At 42.0% G+C, this 18,862-nt stretch overlaps 1 protein-coding gene across 2 annotated transcripts in view; it reads right to left on the bottom strand.

Annotated features, from left to right (window-relative positions):
* csgalnact1a (chondroitin sulfate N-acetylgalactosaminyltransferase 1a) overlaps window positions 1-15,638 on the bottom strand; it is a 30,735-nt gene extending 15,097 nt beyond the window's left edge. The window contains exons 1-3 of one of the 2 annotated variants that reach the window (XM_023408650.2): window positions 15,495-15,638; window positions 3,497-4,830; window positions 440-656 (exon numbers count right to left, since the gene is read on the bottom strand). In XM_023408650.2, the coding sequence (XP_023264418.1) occupies window positions 440-656; window positions 3,497-4,301 (1,022 nt within the window). In that variant the 5' untranslated portion in view covers window positions 4,302-4,830; window positions 15,495-15,638. Of the gene's footprint in view, window positions 1-439; window positions 657-3,496; window positions 4,831-13,833; window positions 13,964-15,494 lie in introns of those variants that run through there. The other variant, XM_023408651.2, reaches the window with a different exon arrangement.
* Between the last annotated feature and the right edge of the window lie 3,224 nt (window positions 15,639-18,862).

Below are 18,862 nucleotides of genomic sequence, written 5' to 3' on the forward strand. Positions count from 1 at the left end.
TTCCTGTGGTCATGTAGTGACTGATATAAACTGAGCTACGAACTGTAGGGCTGTTTTTATTCATATTCCTGTCTGAATCACTTAAATCTCTCTCAGATTGTTTACATTCTGATTATGCATACCAGCACCAAAATAAATTCACTGATGATTTTGAAATGTTAATCACATGTACCTTCAGAAGAGAAAAAATAGCCTCTCTCATGTTAATTTTCTTTCCTCTAATCTCCCCACTTCTTGTCCCTGTCTCCCTGATCCCCAATTAAAATGTAAGACTGGAACCAAAACTGGGTTTGAATAACCGAGTATCACATTTTCCGAGAGAACCGCCTTGAATAATTTATTGTGGTGCTTTGGTCTCTGTCACAAACAATGTGACAGAGACCGAAGCGCAGTAAATAAATCAAGAATTCAAGAAAAAGGTTCAATCTTTGAGTCTCACCTGAAGTTCTGCATAAACTGCTTGAACTTGTCTGTGCGCTTGGACAGTGGGACGATGATGTTGATCGGGACGTTGGCTGTGTCCACCCTCTCGTTTTTCACCTTCATCAGCGGTCCAAAGGGACGGAAGAGGACCAGGCGTCTGAATTCATTACTCGACTCCCCTCTGAAGGTCAGCTCGTACAGCGTCCCTTTGTCCTTCTCTGTGCGAGTGATACCTGATGGGTGAGATGCAGAGACACAAACTCATGACCAATCAAACTTAAAAATACAGTGATAGTAATCCTGCATGTTTTTTTTGTGATAAAATCAGCACCGTACTGATGTAAACCAATATTATAAAGTAAATAAACCTGTTTAAAGGAACAGTTCGGGAAATGTGCTGGTTCAAGATCGATAGCAATTTCATATCTGTCCGTTAAACACGAAGCTACAGCTAGGAGATGTTTTTTTTTTTTTAGCTTAGCATAAACACTGCGAGCAGAAATAGCTAGCACTAACACAACTAATGTCCATGTTACACTACTGGATCTGTGACGCTGTGCTTAGATGGATAGATACTTTATTTATCCCCTAGAGGAAATTCATGTGGTACACTGCTATGAAGTAAGTATAATATTTACATATTTAACATGTATTCTTAGTTTAGCATGTTAACATGCTAACACTAAACCCCAAGTACAGCTGATGCTCAGGAATATCGTTAATTTTGAGGGTATTTGTTCATAAACCAACGTTTAAAAAACAGTTAAAAGATCACCAGTCATCTGAGAGTAGCATGAATATCTACATGAAGTTGTAGTTTTGACTTTTTTTTGTTTTGTAGTTTGCAAGATGTGTAAAAGTGGCCTCTGCTTCCACTTTTTATGCTAAGCTAAGCTAATTATCTTCTGGCTCCATCTTAGTGAACACACAGCCATGAGAGTGGTATTGATCTTCTCTTTTAACTCTCAGCGGGAAAGGTTATATCACAGAATGTAAATGAAACCTGAGGTGGGGCTGATTCGATTCAGTTGCATATAGTGAGTTTAGTCACATTAGCTTCTTTGCCTGTTGTTCCTCTGTGCTTTTTCTTCATCACAATGATTTTGTTTTCCTAGTTTTCTCCAGGGTGCAGCTTTTGTTTAAACCCCTTGAGATTTCTGAGTTTCCAAGTTCAAAGGGTCATGTTTTCTTTTCCCAGTTAGTTAATATCTAATTTTAAAAAATGCACAAAAAATAAACGTCTTTCAAGGGAACATCATTTTTAGCATCAGTTGCACCATTATTTGAGTATGTGTCATCAATTCTCTGTGACAGCCTGATACTGTGTGTATATGTGGGGGGGGAAAGGAAAGGAAAAATAGGGCATATGAGGCCAAATGAGACATTGTCCATGCACACTGCTGCTGCTGCTGCTGCAGGGCAAAGAGCCATAACCATACATACACATATAACACACACACACACTGAAAGAGAGGCTATTACGGTCATCAACACCATTTCTTTTTTGTTGCAGGCCTTGAGTCAGCTTGTTCCTCGAGAGAGAACGTTTTTTTTCAATTAACTTGCTATTACTTAGATTATTACTTGCAAATTGACCCACTGAGATAAGTGATGGTAGAAAGAAGAGGGAAATGGGAAACAGAAAGTTGGAAGTGAGACCAGAGAGAAAAGAAGCAGACAGGAGGAAAGAGGAAGAAAACACACAATTGGAAGGAAGCATGGTCTGCAAAGAGAGAGTCTGGATGACAGAAAAAGATCAGACAGACACACTCAAACAGAAGACAGTCAAAAAAAGAAGCGAGTGAACAGAAAGATGTCTGTGGGCTAAGATTTACAGCTGATAGCAGCTTGAATTAAGGCTTTCCTGTTATAGATTGGCCAGCTTCCTGTGATGGGAGGCTTCGTTTCCCATGGGGACACGATAAGCTTTCATTTAGTAAATATGTTGAACAATTTTGACTAAATGCATTCACTTCCTGTCTCTGTCTTTCTGTCTAAGTGAGAGCTCTCTGTCCCTTTCTGAGGACAGAACTCTGTGGTTGCATACCTCTAGTGTTTGTGTGCAGTTTCAGCTCACTAGGCTTGTGAATGCAGCCCTGACAGTTCTCTAAAGATGCTTTTGTCAGTCTGGACATCTAGATTGCTTTTCTCTTGTCTGCATGGTTGGATAAAAAGCAGCTTTTTCAAGATTTGCTTAAAATCAATTGCTAAATCCATTAAGGAGCATTAAGTACAAAATATGAACAGGAGGGAGTCGCAATTTCATTAAAAGCGAGCTGCACTCTACTGCTGACTGGCTGTAGAGGATGTTTGTTTGTTTTACACAGATGCAGAGAAATGTATGCAAATCTATGAAGATCACCTTCGCATAAACACACACTTAGATCACACGAGACCACACACAGGCTCATGCACATGCAAGAGGCTCCATATAGTGACCTATGGCTCATTTCCTCCGAGCTAGGTGCCCCTATTACTCACTTTTAAACCTCCACCCACTCACGCACTGAAGATGGTGACCTTCAAAGAGCAGCTCACGCACGAACCCACACACACACACACACACACACACTAAAATACCACGTTTGAAGAGATGCTCCTCTGTGAATCAGTAGCAGCTGTGTTCATTTCCTGAGGGTGTGATGATCAGAGCTGAGTAAAACAATCTAGGAGGATATCCCGGCTCTACTAGTACACAAGAACACTCACATGTTTCTGACCTTCCAGGGATTCATGTACCAAAAAGATCAAAGTAACTTAAGGTTGAAGAGGACACTGGAGTGTAGTGTTCTGACAAAAAGAACAAACTTGTTAATAATAGAAATGGAGTACACATAAAGTTTGAGAGGTTCACATTTCCAACCTTGTCTCCAGGAAATGACTTTTATATATAGAACTGATTTGTTTTCCCAAATATCCCGTGCTGACAAACGTCACATTGAGAGATTGTGGTTGCCGTTAACTCAGTTATCACATTTTCCTGGGATGTGGAGGGTGTACAAAGCACAAGACTGTGTTTAGATTTAGGTAACAAAAGCTTGTTAAGGTTAAAGATGTGTGTGTGTGTCGTCACCTTCTATGAAGTCAGACGGTGCGTAAACTTTGCTGGCCTTTTCCGCCGCACCCCTGCCGTCCTGCTGGGAAGAAGGTGTGTTGAGGCTGTGCAGAGCCATCTCCAGCACCTCCCCCAGCTCCTCCCTCTTGTCCTTCCTCACTGGCTTCTCCTCGGGGTGACGCGTCAGCCCCATCTCCAGCTGGTACACCCTCTGAAGGGTGAAACTCTCAAATGGCACCACCGCATACTCACTGGGGAGCCTGATGCCGGCTGTCACCTCGGCCTTTGACAGCTGGCTCTTCAGGAACTCCTGGAGATCAGCCTGCTGGCTCTTGGCTCCCGGTGCCTCCCCGAGACCACCTCCCTGAGCCCTGGCTTCCTGTCCCTCTGCTGTGCCCCCGGCGGCTCTCTTCAGGCTCTCCTGCACTCCTTTCAGCTGCTGGCTGCGCTCCTGCAAAGCCTCCTTCAGCTGAGCGATCTCCCTCTTCAAGGAGGTGATATGGAGCCGGTGCTGCTCCTCACGCTCCTGGAGGAGCACCTGGTACGACTGGACACCTGGTGATCCACCACTTTGAGCACGCCCAGCTCCAGTTCCTCCTGTCCCACCAGCCCCTGCTCCAATCCCCGGCCCTGTGCCCCCCAGGCTGGGGTGATTGGGTCCAGCACGGGGTAAAGCATGACTCAGCAGAGGGTCATCGGAGTGTGGAGGGCTGCAGGTCATCACATAGAGCAGTGAGAGGGAGCAGCAGAGGAGCACCAGCACGCCCCCAACACGGGAGACCCAGGCTAGCAGTCCACGCCGCAACATTGCTGCATGTAGCATCCAAACTCACTCCTCTGAGTTAAACAGCCATCCACACACACACACAGACACAGAAATATCATGTAACCTCACACACTCCAGCCTCTATGATAAGAGCCCATTTGTGATTATGTTCCATCACCCAGTGAGGAGGCGGGCTACTTATCGGTGTGAGGTCATTTAATCTGAATTAGGTCATTGCCTCTCCACTGCCTGAGATTGTAACTTGTTTTGTCATTGGCAAAATAAATGTATGATGCTCACAAGCTGTTAAAAAAGCACCTTTTCTCTTTCTGCTGGTGCAATTAGCTCCATGGTCTGCTAGAAGACTGTCCCAGACGCTGTTACATCATCTATCACTCATATGTGACTCATCTGTTCAAATGTGCTCCAACTGTCTCAGTCAGTCCATCGCGTCCTGTTCCTGTCTGCATGCCTGCGTCTTGAGATGACTGAGTATGAAGCTGGCTGATGCACTGAAAGAAAAATGTTATCTTCCATGTGAAGGCAAATGCTCGGTGGTCAGCGGGGGTTTCTCCATGTTGTTTTCCTGAGAACAGAGACAGAGAGTTGGTCATTAGAGAGATAGTCATTCTTCCCGTCTTGACTTCCTCCGACTCCATCTCATTACCGTTTGCTGCGTCACTCGAAACAAATCAGAAACATGCCAGACTGCTTTGACATGTTAGTTTAGGATGGCAGAGGGTTTAACTGCCTACGCCAAACTAAGCATTCCTCTAGGACTACAGCTCCTGGAAAACAATGTTGTCACTGATGTGTGTGTGAATATGAGGCAGTGTGCAGGGGTGTGTGTGCGTGTTTGACAGTGTAGGATCTGTGTGTTTTTGTGAGAGTGTGTGTTGGGTAGATACACAGCAAAGAAACTAGGACATATACCTGTGTATATAACTGGACTATATACCCATTCGGTGAATGTAGTGACATACTGTCAGACAGCTCTCTATCTATGTCCTTGCTAATTTAAAACCATTACACTCATCTTGAAGCATTTTTTAATGTGGCGTTTTAGTGACTCATACAAAGGCAACATTTCTAAATGAAGGTTTTTTTAAACCTTGGGTGCAAATCCGTCTCTGTGTGCTCCAGTTTCCTCCCACAATCCAAAGACATGTAGCGTAGATTAATATAAATAACCCATCGGTGTGATTACGAATGGTTGTCTCTCTGTAAGGCCTGTGACACACTGGCAAACTGTCTCGGTAGAGAGTTGTGAGTTGGGATAGGCGACCTTGCAAAGGATATGTGAGTATTGATAACGGATGGACTGTGTTCTGGATAGGCATTAAAAATGAGGCCATGGTGGCCTAATGATTAAAGAGTTATACCACATAACCTTGGTATCCATGGTTTGAACCCATGTGAATAAGTATACAGGGATAACAAACAAACTAAATTCTAAGAAACAGAATTACACTGTATGTTTTTTTTCTTTCTATAATATTATTTTTTTCTTAAGAAATACTGGATACTTAGATTTTTTCAGGCCTCTAAAAATGTTAAAAAGGATTCTATCTAAAATAGAAAAAAGTCACTCCTTGCTTGAAATGCTCATGGTTCATGACCACACTAAGGCCATAACCTGTGATCAGTGGTCACAAGTTTACATTTTGCTTGTTTACACTGAACCAAACAACGTGGCGTAACGTGTAACACAACAGCATTGGAGTCTGTCTCTTTTAAACAGATGTTGATCCAGCCCTGTGACTAATTCTGCTGCTGGCTTATTGCTGGAAAACAATCCCACTCAATTCCCTGTTCTAACCCTTTATACAAAATGTTGAGGAGGAATAAAGGCATTCCCGCCTTGAACAGGCTGTATGAAAGAGGCTATAGTTTAATTTTATGGGATCATTAGCCAAAAAGTGGATGATAATGTTATCGTAATATGATCGTAAAGACATATAGCCAAAAATATAAGATAAAGACAGTAGACATTGTCTCGTATCCAACACCAGCCTAGAAAAACGTGAGCGACGCTGAATGAGTTTATTTTCATGTTTTTTCTGGGTAAGTGGTTGAGTGTTTGAGTTACAGTACGTATCTGTAAATGTATCTCTGTGTATCAGTCTTGGTCTCTCTTGACTCCCCACACAGTCAGCTCTTTTACAGGGCTGCCAGATGCCAAGCCGACTGAAAGGATTAGTATATGGCAGGAGTGAATACTGGACTGTGCTCCAACAGACGGCTGAATCAGGAGAGACAGGGCGTCTCTCCAGCAGGACCTCCACTGCGGACTCAGAAAATGTTTGAGGGGAGGGTGCTCAGGGAGAAGTGGTCGAGTGAGTGAGTGAGTTGGAGTGATGGAGTATCATCTTTTCAATTACAGGAAAATCCCTCATGATGTCATTATATGAAGCCATAAATCCTACGAAAAATATGGCATGACATTAATGGTGTGGTAGGAGTTTAATCACTTTCTTTCTTTCACAAGCGGCTCTCATTAGTTTTTCATAACCATGTGATTGGAGGCTGGGAAACTCCTTTAAATAATTACATCACTTCTCCCTGATGACTTCGACTTTCCCGGTTTCATGATTTCCTGTAACACACAGCTACACTTGCGCTAATGCCAGTGAAAGTGACCACAAGCCATTCACACAAATGAGAGCATGCACTTAGCTCTGACATTGTGAAGGTCAATTTGCCTTTTCATTGAGGAGCAAATGCATTACTTTACATCTTTAACTACAGTAAGCCTGATGTCGGCAGTTACAGAGGGAGCAGTGACACTTATCGGCACACAAAAATCACCAACAGTAATATTCTGCTGTCAAATTTTAAATGACGAGCAGCTAATGTTTGACTTTAACACACATCTTTCATTCTTTTCTGCTGAGAGATCGCTCTCTAAATATTGGAATTAATACACTGTGTAACACAACATAAAATGAGCATATTATTTTAAAATAACTTGTTTTCATTATCGATTAATCTATTAATTACTTTTCTGACTAAGAGAATCAGCCAGCCTGGCTCTTTTAAAAGCCAAAAAAAAAAAGAAAAAGAAAAAAGAGCAAAACAACAAAAACTCACTAATTAACAAATTATATGTACGTTGTTTAATGCATACAAAAAAATCACTTCAGGCAGAGTAACGCTCGCTATCTCTCTCTGCTTCCAGTCTTTACGCTAAGATAAACTAACCATCTCCTGGCTGTACCTCCATTTAGTGTATTGATAGATAAGAGACTGTTATTCCTTTAAATGATTATCACTGGTCATTCTGTTCAACTAATGATTTCAGCACTAGTACAAAACATATTAAAAAATATGGTATACTGATGTTATACATGATACTGAAACAATAATGATGCATGTCTCTACTAGACAGCGCTGTATTTCTTCTCCTGTGACATTGCTGAGACACTCTGCTTTTAGAAGCAACTGCCAAATATATCACAAACACAATAGGAGACGATCCTCGGCGGCGAAGCAGTCAGTCCCTGCTGTAAAGTTATGAGAGAAAGATTCATCACCGGAGAGGAAACTGGTGTGACTAAGATTTATGAGCAGAGACTCGCAGAGACTCACAGTCAAACCACTGAGTCTCATCGAGAATGAATGAGTTGATTCAGCCCTGGTTATTTGACTCCCTGTGGGGAAAGGCATGGCTGCAACACAGGAACACTGGCAGCTAAATAATCATGTTTGATTTTATTGCTGCTGGGATGTCTGAACAGGTGTCTCTAATTTCCTGCTTTGTGTTGCTGTTGTTGTGTCCATGTAAAACCTATCTTTATCTTTATTGAAGGTGTACGTGTTTGTTTAGATGTGATATTTTATTTCTTTTACACAAACTGTGTAAGGCAATCATTATTATATGAGATATAAAGAATCCACAAAGAAGACACCATGGATTTTAAAATCTATCTAATAAATTTTAGTAGTGGCCATTAGCCCTATGAAGAAGTCAAAATATAGTCTGTCCTGTACTTTAGTTTATGACCAGATACTATTAACAGTCCCACCAACCTCAGCTGTACTTAAGTTTAGATTAGAAAATGTTAGCATGCTAACACACTAAACTAAGTTGGTGGACATGTTAAACGTTGGACTCTTAGCCTTGTGAAAGCAGCTATAATTGGACAGAGTGTATCAAGTGACAATATGAAAACAATATCACAACGTGAAAAGTATCGCTTGTAGTGATGAACCTTCAGAAAACTATCAACTGAATCTACAGCTCCCCTCAGCTTTACTGAGTCTTACAGCAAGTTTCAACTCATTGTTAAGCTTTCCGAACCACAACTTTACTGTTCTGATTCACTCTCACCACTCCCACCGCTTGTTCTCGCACTAGCAGGCATCTGTTTTCTGTGAAAAAGCTCTAATAAACCCACTGCACACTATCCATGCTCAGCACCAAACAGCAGTCACACAGTCACAGTCAGAGACTGGTGAACAAGGTGGAGCATTTAGCTGCCAAAGAGCCAGATATTTCCCTCCGGAGTTGGTGGAGACCAAAAACAGAGCTAAAAGAGAGTAAATATCAGACTTACATTCATCAGGTGAACAGAGACCTGACTCCAAATGAATGCTTACGTTGCTCTGTATCTGAAGGATGTGCAAATAAACAGTTTGCAACCAAGTTCACCATATCACCTTAAAAGGTGATGGTATGTCAGTTGTGTTTCCTCTAGACAGTTTTTCACTTGTGTTTCAGTTCATCTCTACAGTATTTTATCTGAATATTGTACAGAAAACTGTGTTGATGAAAGACTTAAGCTTCATCCAAGAATCAAAGAAGTGAAGATTTCCAGTAAACTCAAACTGACACTGAGAGGAAATTACACCATTTGACTGTGAGTTTTTGTTTGGCACCTACCACAACACCCTGTGCTGACTTCGCCCAATACTGTGCACAATTTTTATGTTATAATTATTTTTACAGTACATTTCCAATTTCAACAGAAACAAAAGTCACTCTCATGATATTCAACAGTTCCTGTTTTCTCTCAGTGTGGGACTGCGACTTCCCTCTCTAACTCTGTGCCTGGCACCTGATAACAGTTTCCTGCTGTTTGTTTCAACCTTAACTGTTGGTGCTGCTCTGACACAGCCTCTAATCGAAGGTCTCATGGAACTGCATTCGCCGAAGACTCCTTTGCATAACACAGCTTATACATCTTCATGCTATAGAAGCACTGTCAAGCTTGTTTACCAACAGAGAAACAAGGCAGAGGATACATTTCCTCCACTTCCTGAGATGACATAACTGATAAATGTGTTTTCCTGCTTATCACATATTTCATTCTCTCGGCTAGAAATAGAAACAGAGATGCGGAGATGAGTGTGGGAGAGGGTCAGAGACAGAGAGATGAAATAAATAATCAGGCTGTCATAAAGAAGAGAAAAAGAGAGAGGAGAAAGAGAATGATTTAGTGTCTGGCGACCGGAGATGTTTCCAAAGCAGAGCTCTGCAGCGTCTGGTTCAGCCTCCGAAATCACTTCCTCCCCTCCTGCTGCAGCTTCCTGCCCACAGGGCATTTCTCTGTGTGTGTGTGTGTGTGTGTGTGTGTGTGTGTGTGTGTGTGTGCTTCAGTTTGTGTATATCTATGTGGGAATATGTGTATGTTTGTATCTGTAGTAGTACTGAGTGCTGAGTGAGGAGTGGGAGCTGCAGGAGTCTGCTGTGGGAAAACAAGAAAGAATGAATTTCTTTCTCAGGCCTACGCCCCATCTCTGGTTGACAGTCACACTAGTACAGCAGAAATCACACACAGGTGACAGGTTATCTTTCTACTACAGCCCACACAGGTCAACCTTTACATGTCCTTTAAATGTCTGAGGCATCGAAGAAAAAAAACCTTGTGACCCTCTCATCATAAAAAATGTAGCATCTTAGCCCTGCTGTTGGATTTGAAGAGCAGATTCTCTTTGCTCTCTGCTGGTGTTTAATAAATTCGACCCCACTCTTAAAGAATAATGTATGCACTGACGACATACTGTATATCGTCTTTTCAAATGCAAAAGCTATTTACAGATGCATTAATTGAGTGTGTGTGAAAGAGACTGTGAGTGAGAACTCAGGAAAGAGTGAAAACAGACCATCAGAGCAAAAACCAAAGAGGAAACATGTTGACTTTAAAGGATCTTATCAGTTATTTTGCACATTTTATTTCTTAAAGTGCTAATGATGTTCGAATGTATGCTCGAGAGTTTGAGAGTTTTAAAAAAACATTTTGTTCCCTCTGTTCCAGGGAGCCATTCTTTTAAATTTCATTTCTGCATGGTATGAAAATCTATTAGCAGACTAATGAAACTTACTTAGGCTGTGTAATCCATCACAGTGAACATCAAGTCTGCATTAAGTTTTGCCATTGTTTCATAATAATGATTGCAAGGTTAATCAGTTTAATGGAGTACTCCACTGATTTAGTCCTGCATAAAGTTGGGGGACTTGAAAGAGAGAAAATTAAAATAGTAATAATAATAATAATAATAATCTGGAAGGAATCTGTGCAGTTGAAGCTGAACCTGGATTTACAGCTGTGTGTCTGTCAAGTGTGTTAGGGTTTTACTGTATAGTAGCTACAACGCCTACGCACGTAACCTCTGTGACACAAGTGAATGATGAGGCTACAGCAGCTGTAAGTGCGACTGGTGGGTGTGGTCAAACACTGTTTCTGTGTTTTCTACTACAAGTCTCTGACGTCAGTGGAGATTATTCTACAAATCTCTCCTTCACTGTAGGAGTTAACTCCTGTTAACCCCTCGTGTCAGGTACAAATGTGGCTTAAAATATCCAGACTTATCCAGACCTCTTAGCTCCAAAAACACTAAATCCTACATTTCACATCAATCGGCCAAAATACATTTTTTCACAGCACACATTTTCATTTGTCACAGCACAGTTGATAATATTGTAAGCACACAAATAGTAACATGAACGACAGCCAACCTGCCCCTTCCTGAGTGGGTAAGCTTTTTAAACAGACCTGTGATTTTTCCTGTCTAAATGTCTCCTCTGAAAAAGATCCATAGTGACTCTTTGTTAGACCATCTTCACCTGATAACCTCCCAGATATGTGTAACTCCAAACCCCCGCCTCATAACGCAGCCTTATTGTTTTTCTCACACTTGACAAATCCTCCAGAGCCGCGGAAGATATTATACAATCTTGTTCACAGACTTCAGTGGTCTGAATGATGAGCAAACTGATCTTGATGTATAAAATGAAGGGAGTTCCCTTTCTACGTGTTGACTGATTTGAACAGATTGCACCACATTACCTCGCCACAATAACGTAACTTTGACAAAAATGAACGAAGACTTGATGTTGAGCAAAGAGGGATTACATAACTAACGCCAGTTACGAGAAATTGCTGAGCGGCGGAAAAATGTCTAAAACACAATTGTTAGCTGTTGTGTTAAGTATACTGTATTAACATGAAACCATTGGTTCAGTCCTTTAAAAATGTCAAGCCTGCCTTCTCTTTAAACTTCTAATTCCTCAGCCAGTACACATCCATAAAGTACACACATCCACACGTTTATATGGCAGAGCATGGATGCATTTGTCTTTTAAACAGCACCCCTCCTCCCTAACCCTCTCCTCCCAAACACATCCACTAACTCTGTGTAAGTGGCCTCTGCGATCACTGCAAACAACCTGATAAACCACTGATCTGTCCATGTTTAAGCTCCCCTCCATACTGTCAGTCCATGTCTCACCGCAGCCTCTTGCAGGCTGTGTATGTTGTTGTAGTTCAAGGACGTTAATGCATTTATGTGCATGTTGGCCTCAGTGAATGTCAGGGCTTCTTCTCAGACAGCTCTGTCTGAACCTGCCCTCCGGCTATCTCACTGTAAAAATGAGGAATGTCCTTTAGGGAGGGAGGTAAACGAGGAGGAGAGGGAGAGGGGAGTGGAGGAGAGGAGAGGAGAGGGAGAGGAGAGGAGAGGGAGAGGAGAGGAGAGGGAGAGGAGAGGAGAGGGAGAGGAGAGATTAATTAAGATAAATTTTAAAAATGAGTGGAAAAAAGGAGGCTGGCGGGACTGTCAACTGTGCCCACAGATTACTTGAGGGCAGCTACTAAGCAGCGAGATTAGATATATGGTGTGAGGAGAAAATGAAGAGCAGAGAGAAGTCAGTATAAAGTGAGCGTGTGGGAGGGGAAGAAAGAGCGCGAGGCAGAGAAAGGTTTCTTTGATGTCTCTTGTCCCCTCAGGTGATTCTCCCTCCCATTCATTAGGGGCCCGTTTCCCCGGAACCTTCCTGTCGACGTGCCATCTGGAAGGCCCTTAAAAAAAAACCAAAAAAAAAAAACCACTATACTCCTCTACTTCACTACAAGCGCCCCGTGTTAACATTCGCCTGCCTGCCTCCCTCCCACCTACCCTCCTCCTCCACCATCCTCCTCCCCTCTCCCTCTCTCTATGTTGGTCCTCAAAGTGTCTCATTTCTTCACAGTTAGGTTTGATTGTATCAGATGAAACTTTAATGGTCCCCTGCAGAAAACGGGTAATTTCAGCGGCAGAGAATGTAGATAGACGGACGGATGGACGGACTGATAGATAGATAGATAGATAGATAGATAGATAGACAGATTAGTTGCAGCCCTAGTGTTACCGCACATGATCATAGACAGAGTACGTCAAGAACAGAGCCTGACCAATACACCACCATTCATTACATCATAACTGCACTAATCAATATTTTGACATTAACAGTGGATCAAATGACGATGTGTAATGTGAAAAATACACCTCCCACTGCAGTTTCCTCAGCCCCTCCAGAATAAATAAATACTATTGGCCAATGAAGAGTCCGAAGATTTTTTCAGTCTCAAATATAGAAATCACGATCAGCCTCAAAATTCCAGTGTTGGTCAAACCAGAACTTCCAAACATATGTTTGAGGTAATTTAGAAACAGCATCACAATCAGATACTTCACAGAGATCAGATTTCCCAACTGCACAATGTTGAGATCCGAGTCACAATAACTAAATTTGAGGGATCCTTATCGTGTTGATCAGCTGATATAGGGTTTATTGACTTCAAAAATCCAGCATCAGTCAGGCTAAAGAATAAGCAGATGTGTTTAAAGACAGAGCATCTCTCAGCCATCAGAAACAAGTTCCTCTGATTTCAATCCAAAATGGACAGTGGAGACCACAAACGTCGATTTTAATGGTCGGCGGAGTCAAAAACAATCTGTGATCCACATAAAGACATAAACCAATGACACAATAACAAGCACCACCCAGTTCCACAGTGTGCCCTGTACTCTATGTCTGTGCTGAGAGGAGAAACTAGTGGGCACTCCCTCATTCGGTTAAACACAATGACAAACCACAATACAATCCTGATAGGAATTATGATGCAGTATAATAAATCTTAGTTTGTACAGAAAGACACTCCCTTTGTCGCATGCTTCACAGTCGTTGAGAGTGATTTTACGAGCCAACAGTTATGAATAGCTGATACTAGAGATGGCAAGAGAGGAAACAACTGAGGTTGACACAAAACGACTGAAGCCACTGTGTCCACGAATAACAACTGCTCATCCCACAGCCTGAGCCACTCACCTTCAATTCAAAGCACCGTCACAATTGCTCATCCCCACCTCTGCCACTTGTGTGACAGAGCTTCATCGACTTTATCCTACAGAAATGTTTGTTGGGCAAAATGCTGCAAGTGGAGAAAGACGTTAATGAGTGCGAGCCAAGTTCAGCCAGAGCGAGAGCTCATTACTTCCCTCTTCTCACTGAACAGTAAACCACCACACGGCTGTTGCATTGCTAAACTGCAGCCTGTCCTACATGCAAAGGTAAAGGCTTGTGCTTTGGCTTCCAAGCAGTTAAAACAGGTCTTTGTGATGTTTACAGCAATAACTGCAACTTCAGCCAGCTCCACGCTCTGCTGTTGACAATTTATACTGGTTTTACATGAGTGAAATTGACAGTCATCCCTTGAGGCAATACACCCGTCAGTGCCGTTCATAAGGTCTCCATTTAATCTAATAGATTTTTGTAAAGCGGCATCATCTAGATGAGCAAAGGCAAATGTAATATCATCAGGGGTAATTTGTCAATACGCTGCAGGGACGTTACATCAGCGCCGTTAAAATGTCACTGGGTGAATGTCCTAAAAGATTCTGTTATCTGATCTGTGAAACATGAGAATACATGTACAGCTGTACAGCAACACAAAGCCAGAACACACACACAAAGACACACACACACACACAGACAGACACACACACACACACACAGACTCACAGACATGCATCAAACACACATCTAGGACACATGCACTCATGTATTAAGCATCCTAAAGGGGCAACGTTATCTTCCAGGCACAGTCAGCACACATATGTCATCATGTATCACATCATTCAGTCACTCATATAGGGTAAAATAATTTAGATATTGAGTATGTGAGTATGTGTACACTCCTTTCAAGTCCTTCTCTTCTCTGCTTGCTAAACAACCTCAAATCCCACATAATCTCCACTTTCATTCTTCCAACATGAGGAAAAACAACTCTGCCAGCTTGCAAACCAAATATTTCAGGGTGCTAGGTGCCTGTTAGTGAATGCACTAAGCAGGATTAGTGCCATTTTCCCTGATAAAATCTCCAGCCCGCTCAGTGTTGTGCTGTGTATACTGTATGCATGTGAGTGAGATGCAGAGGAACACAGTGCAAAAGCCTGCACTTTCACTGAGTGCATATAATTTTATTATCTGGGTCTACCCACTACAAATTACTGTGGGTGGTTTTGGTTTTTTAAATCCATGTTTTACTTTCATCTGACCTAAAACATGACTCACATACTGACAGCCTGGCTGTGCTGTAACAATATTTGCTGTTTCATTTACATTAAATATGCCAGAAATTTGTGGACACACAATTAAACACAGAGAAAAGCAAATTGAACCCACATTTTTGCCAGTGTTTGCTTTCATTTTCAACGTATGTCTACAAAGTGCGTTATGGGAGGAATATAACTTGATTCAATTACAATTTTTAGTCGTTTTTTGAATGACTCCTCACGAAAAGTAGCCGGATATCTCCTATAAATACATCAAACATAAAGTTCTCATTGAGCAGGGAGAGAGCTTTCACTGTAAACTCACAGCACGCACACTGTCCAAATATCATTATCATTCTTAAACATTGTGGTTGTATTGGCGGGATACATCTGTAGTGTACACTGTGAACATGCCCTCTCACCCGGCCAACTTACCCCCTGTTGCAGCGGTCATCAGTTCAGTCCATCCTAAGTGGAGGTTTTGTTTTGTCCCGGTGCTGCGGTCCAGGTCCCGTCCTGCAGACCTCCACCGGTCCACAGACGACACTTACGGGGTGCAGGAGCGGGCGTGAGCGTTTGTACCGCGGAGCACCGTGAAGTCCGCCGGAGAGAGGCAGAGTCACACCGGAACATGAGGGTTTCTGCCTTCAAAATAAAATTATTTATTCCATAAAATTCTGACAAGACAAACACAATTCTTTTAGCAGTTACTTTCAGTATCAATAAATCTGACTGATTGTTTGGTCTATAAAATGTCAGAAAATAGTGGAAAAAACTGTCCTGAATAGTGGGGGTCAATAGGAACCCGTCAACAAATTTTTCAGCCTTGGGGAGAGAACCCCTGGAGGTTAATCTGGCCGTGCCTTTATTGGTGATACTGATGTTGATGACTAATGTCCTGTGACTGTGGTTAGCATTCAGCTATTATATTTCATATGGTATTTTAATATTGCAGTTGGTGTAAAAGATCTGTATAAGAACGCCTAAGTCTGGCCCCATGTAACCAGATCATATTCATTATGTTCATATAAATTCCATTCAAATCTCTATTGCCCCACAAGAGGAAATTCTTTGTGCAGCAAGGAAGCATAAACACATAAAAGATGAACACAATAACTGAAGAACCTGCTGGCAGTTTACGTGCAATACACAGCACAATAAAACCTTCAAGCTCGCCTTGAACTTGACACAAGAGTGTCTGTGTCACTTTGTTGTTAACATACAACTAGTTTTATTACTTAGAGACAATAAAGAATAATGGGCAATAACCTGAATGTTACCCTGGCGCTACCACTTCTTTGTTTGGGGTTGCACAGACCCCACTGCTGAATGTGCACAAAATCTTTCTTCAATACCATGACAATATTAAAAGCCAATAGATAGAAAAAGTATTAAAGAGGTAAGCCTTACCTTCGGCACATTCTGGGCTTAATGCATAGGCCACTGACGTCCAGCTACAGTGTTACATACTGCACTTAGCACCTGACACTGAGAGGAGACAGACTGTAGGACTCTGCTGGGGGCTGACTCTGCAGATTCTCTGCTTTCCCATCTCTGCAGTTCACTTGCCATGTAAGAATCACATATGAGCAACCAGGTTAGTCATGTTTCATGCAAACAATGTAATATGGTCCACGCTAGGATAAATCATAATTGGGATACGGATAATACAGTTGTGTGGGCAGTGAGTCAGTTTAACAAGTAAAGCTTATGACAGTTGACATTGTCAGAAATGTGTAAATTCAATTCTATGTTTATTATTGATGTCATAGTAAAAGGTGGTGTTGCACAGACCTTCCCGTTCACAAACATGAAGGAGGGCAGAACATTAGAAACCCAAATAACATCCCCTTAATATGTAATATCCCTTAAATGCACCATATATGGCTAAATGTAATTCTCTTGATTAACTGGGAAAGATAAACATTCAAGCCCATTCGTGTTTCAATGACTTAGTATCTTATTTTGAAAATTTTGAGCAGAATCCTGTTCGTTAACGTTGTGAGCTTGACGCTGGCGCTCCCTCCGTGCAGGTCCGCCGGTCCACCCAGCGCTCCGCCTCCCCCCCTCCCTGCTCTCAAATAAAGACAGCCTTGTTAGTTGCTTCAAGACACCGTTGCAGCAGCAGGAAACACTACTGCCTTTCATTTCTGAAGCAAACAAGAAGTCCGACTGACTCCAAATGTGAAGGCGACATACAGATCCGTCTTAATCTAAACTGACCTGAGGGCTGTGCTCTGCGGGCTCTGCGGGGTCTCAATCAGGCAGCAGACAGGAAGCAAATACAAACAATTAGAGGATCCGAAGTGAGATTTTATTCAACACATCACATATAGCCTAAAGTGTGTGACGCCAGAGCACGTTTTCAATCAGACAAATAAAAGTAGCTGTAATACTGGTACAAGTAAAAGTCATGCTTTCAAAATTCAACCAAAAATAAAACAAGCCTTCAGAGGTATTAGCATCAAAATATTGGTCTTTCTAGCCCATGTTTCTGAGCTGACTGAAAAGTCAATTCTCAGTGTTGGTGCACTGAAGGTTTCAGCTGTACCTCGCACCATGACTGGCTTCCACACTAGTTGTGATGCCCCAAAATAATTTAGTACGCACATGTTAAACTCAGATTTACACATTGACAGATAGTGAAGCTATGGGCCCCCCACCCGGACACAGACATGCAACAGGCCCCCACCCCTACATAGACTCAAGCCTGACAGAGTGGTGCTGGTTGCTTCTCAGCTCTTCCAGCTACAAACCTTTTGTGTAGTCTGCGGTTGTTTGAATGTTGTTTTTGGTCTTTGGGGTCATTTTGTGTCTCTTTATGGTTATTTGATGTCTGTTTAGTTTTCTTCTCCTTGTAGTATTTGTTTGCCTCTTTGACTCATAGAAGCAACTGGCAGCCAAACCAAGAGACTTTCAGGCCGTTCTGTGTCTGTTTCAACTGCAAACAGTTTGTGTCTGTGTGCGGTTATTTTTTGTCTCTTTGTCAACATTTTTGTTGTTTTACAGCTATTCGTGATCGTTAGATTGACTTTCCAACACCCACACACACAGGTGAATTTAAAACAAAAACAACTGAATGTGAACAGTCTCCTAGCATCACACTGCACACATATCATTCTGCACAGTGAAACTCCAACATCCAAGTGTACTAACAATAAAGCCTTTAGTAGAATGGGACTTTTAATTGAGCGTTAAGATGATAATCCACACTATCACAAATCTCTAGATTAAATTGTAAATGATATTCCCTTATATTGATCACTCTGCTGGTGATATTTGCTGACAATACTCACACTATCAAGTGGCGCATGTGAGTAGTGGGATGAACTGTCCTAAATGTAGGTAAAATAAGAATTAACACCATATTTTCATATGCGACGATATAGTGACCTCAGATGGAAGATTACTAAACTGCAACTTCCACAAGTCTGACAGGCACAGCAGAGGGATAATGATGCAAACTGGCTCAATAAAGCTCAATTTCTACTAGATGATAAACATTCATTTAAAAAGGTGCAGCAGATTTCTGCAGGTTTGTTGTGTCTCTTCCTAAAATGCCACTTGGACTCTTGTGCTTCATTTTCCATCTCTCGCTTTCACCTTGAGGAGTTGCATCATTTTATTCAGTGGTATGTCATGAGATGTGAGAAAGCTCTTTCTCTGTGCAGCCCTCTGAGACATGCCTGTGATGGAGGACGGCATAAACACACCCGAATCTACCTGAGGAGAACCACCATCCCCGGCTGGATGTATTCCTGAGCGAAGCCCCGGGGCATTACCTGGTGTGACATGTTCTTTGA

The sequence above is a fragment of the Seriola lalandi genome, unplaced genomic scaffold, assembly GCF_002814215.2.
Source record: "Seriola lalandi dorsalis isolate HSWRI2012SDOR001 ecotype SW California unplaced genomic scaffold, Sedor1 jcf7180002054370, whole genome shotgun sequence".
Classification (NCBI taxonomy): domain Eukaryota; kingdom Metazoa; phylum Chordata; class Actinopteri; order Carangiformes; family Carangidae; genus Seriola; species Seriola lalandi.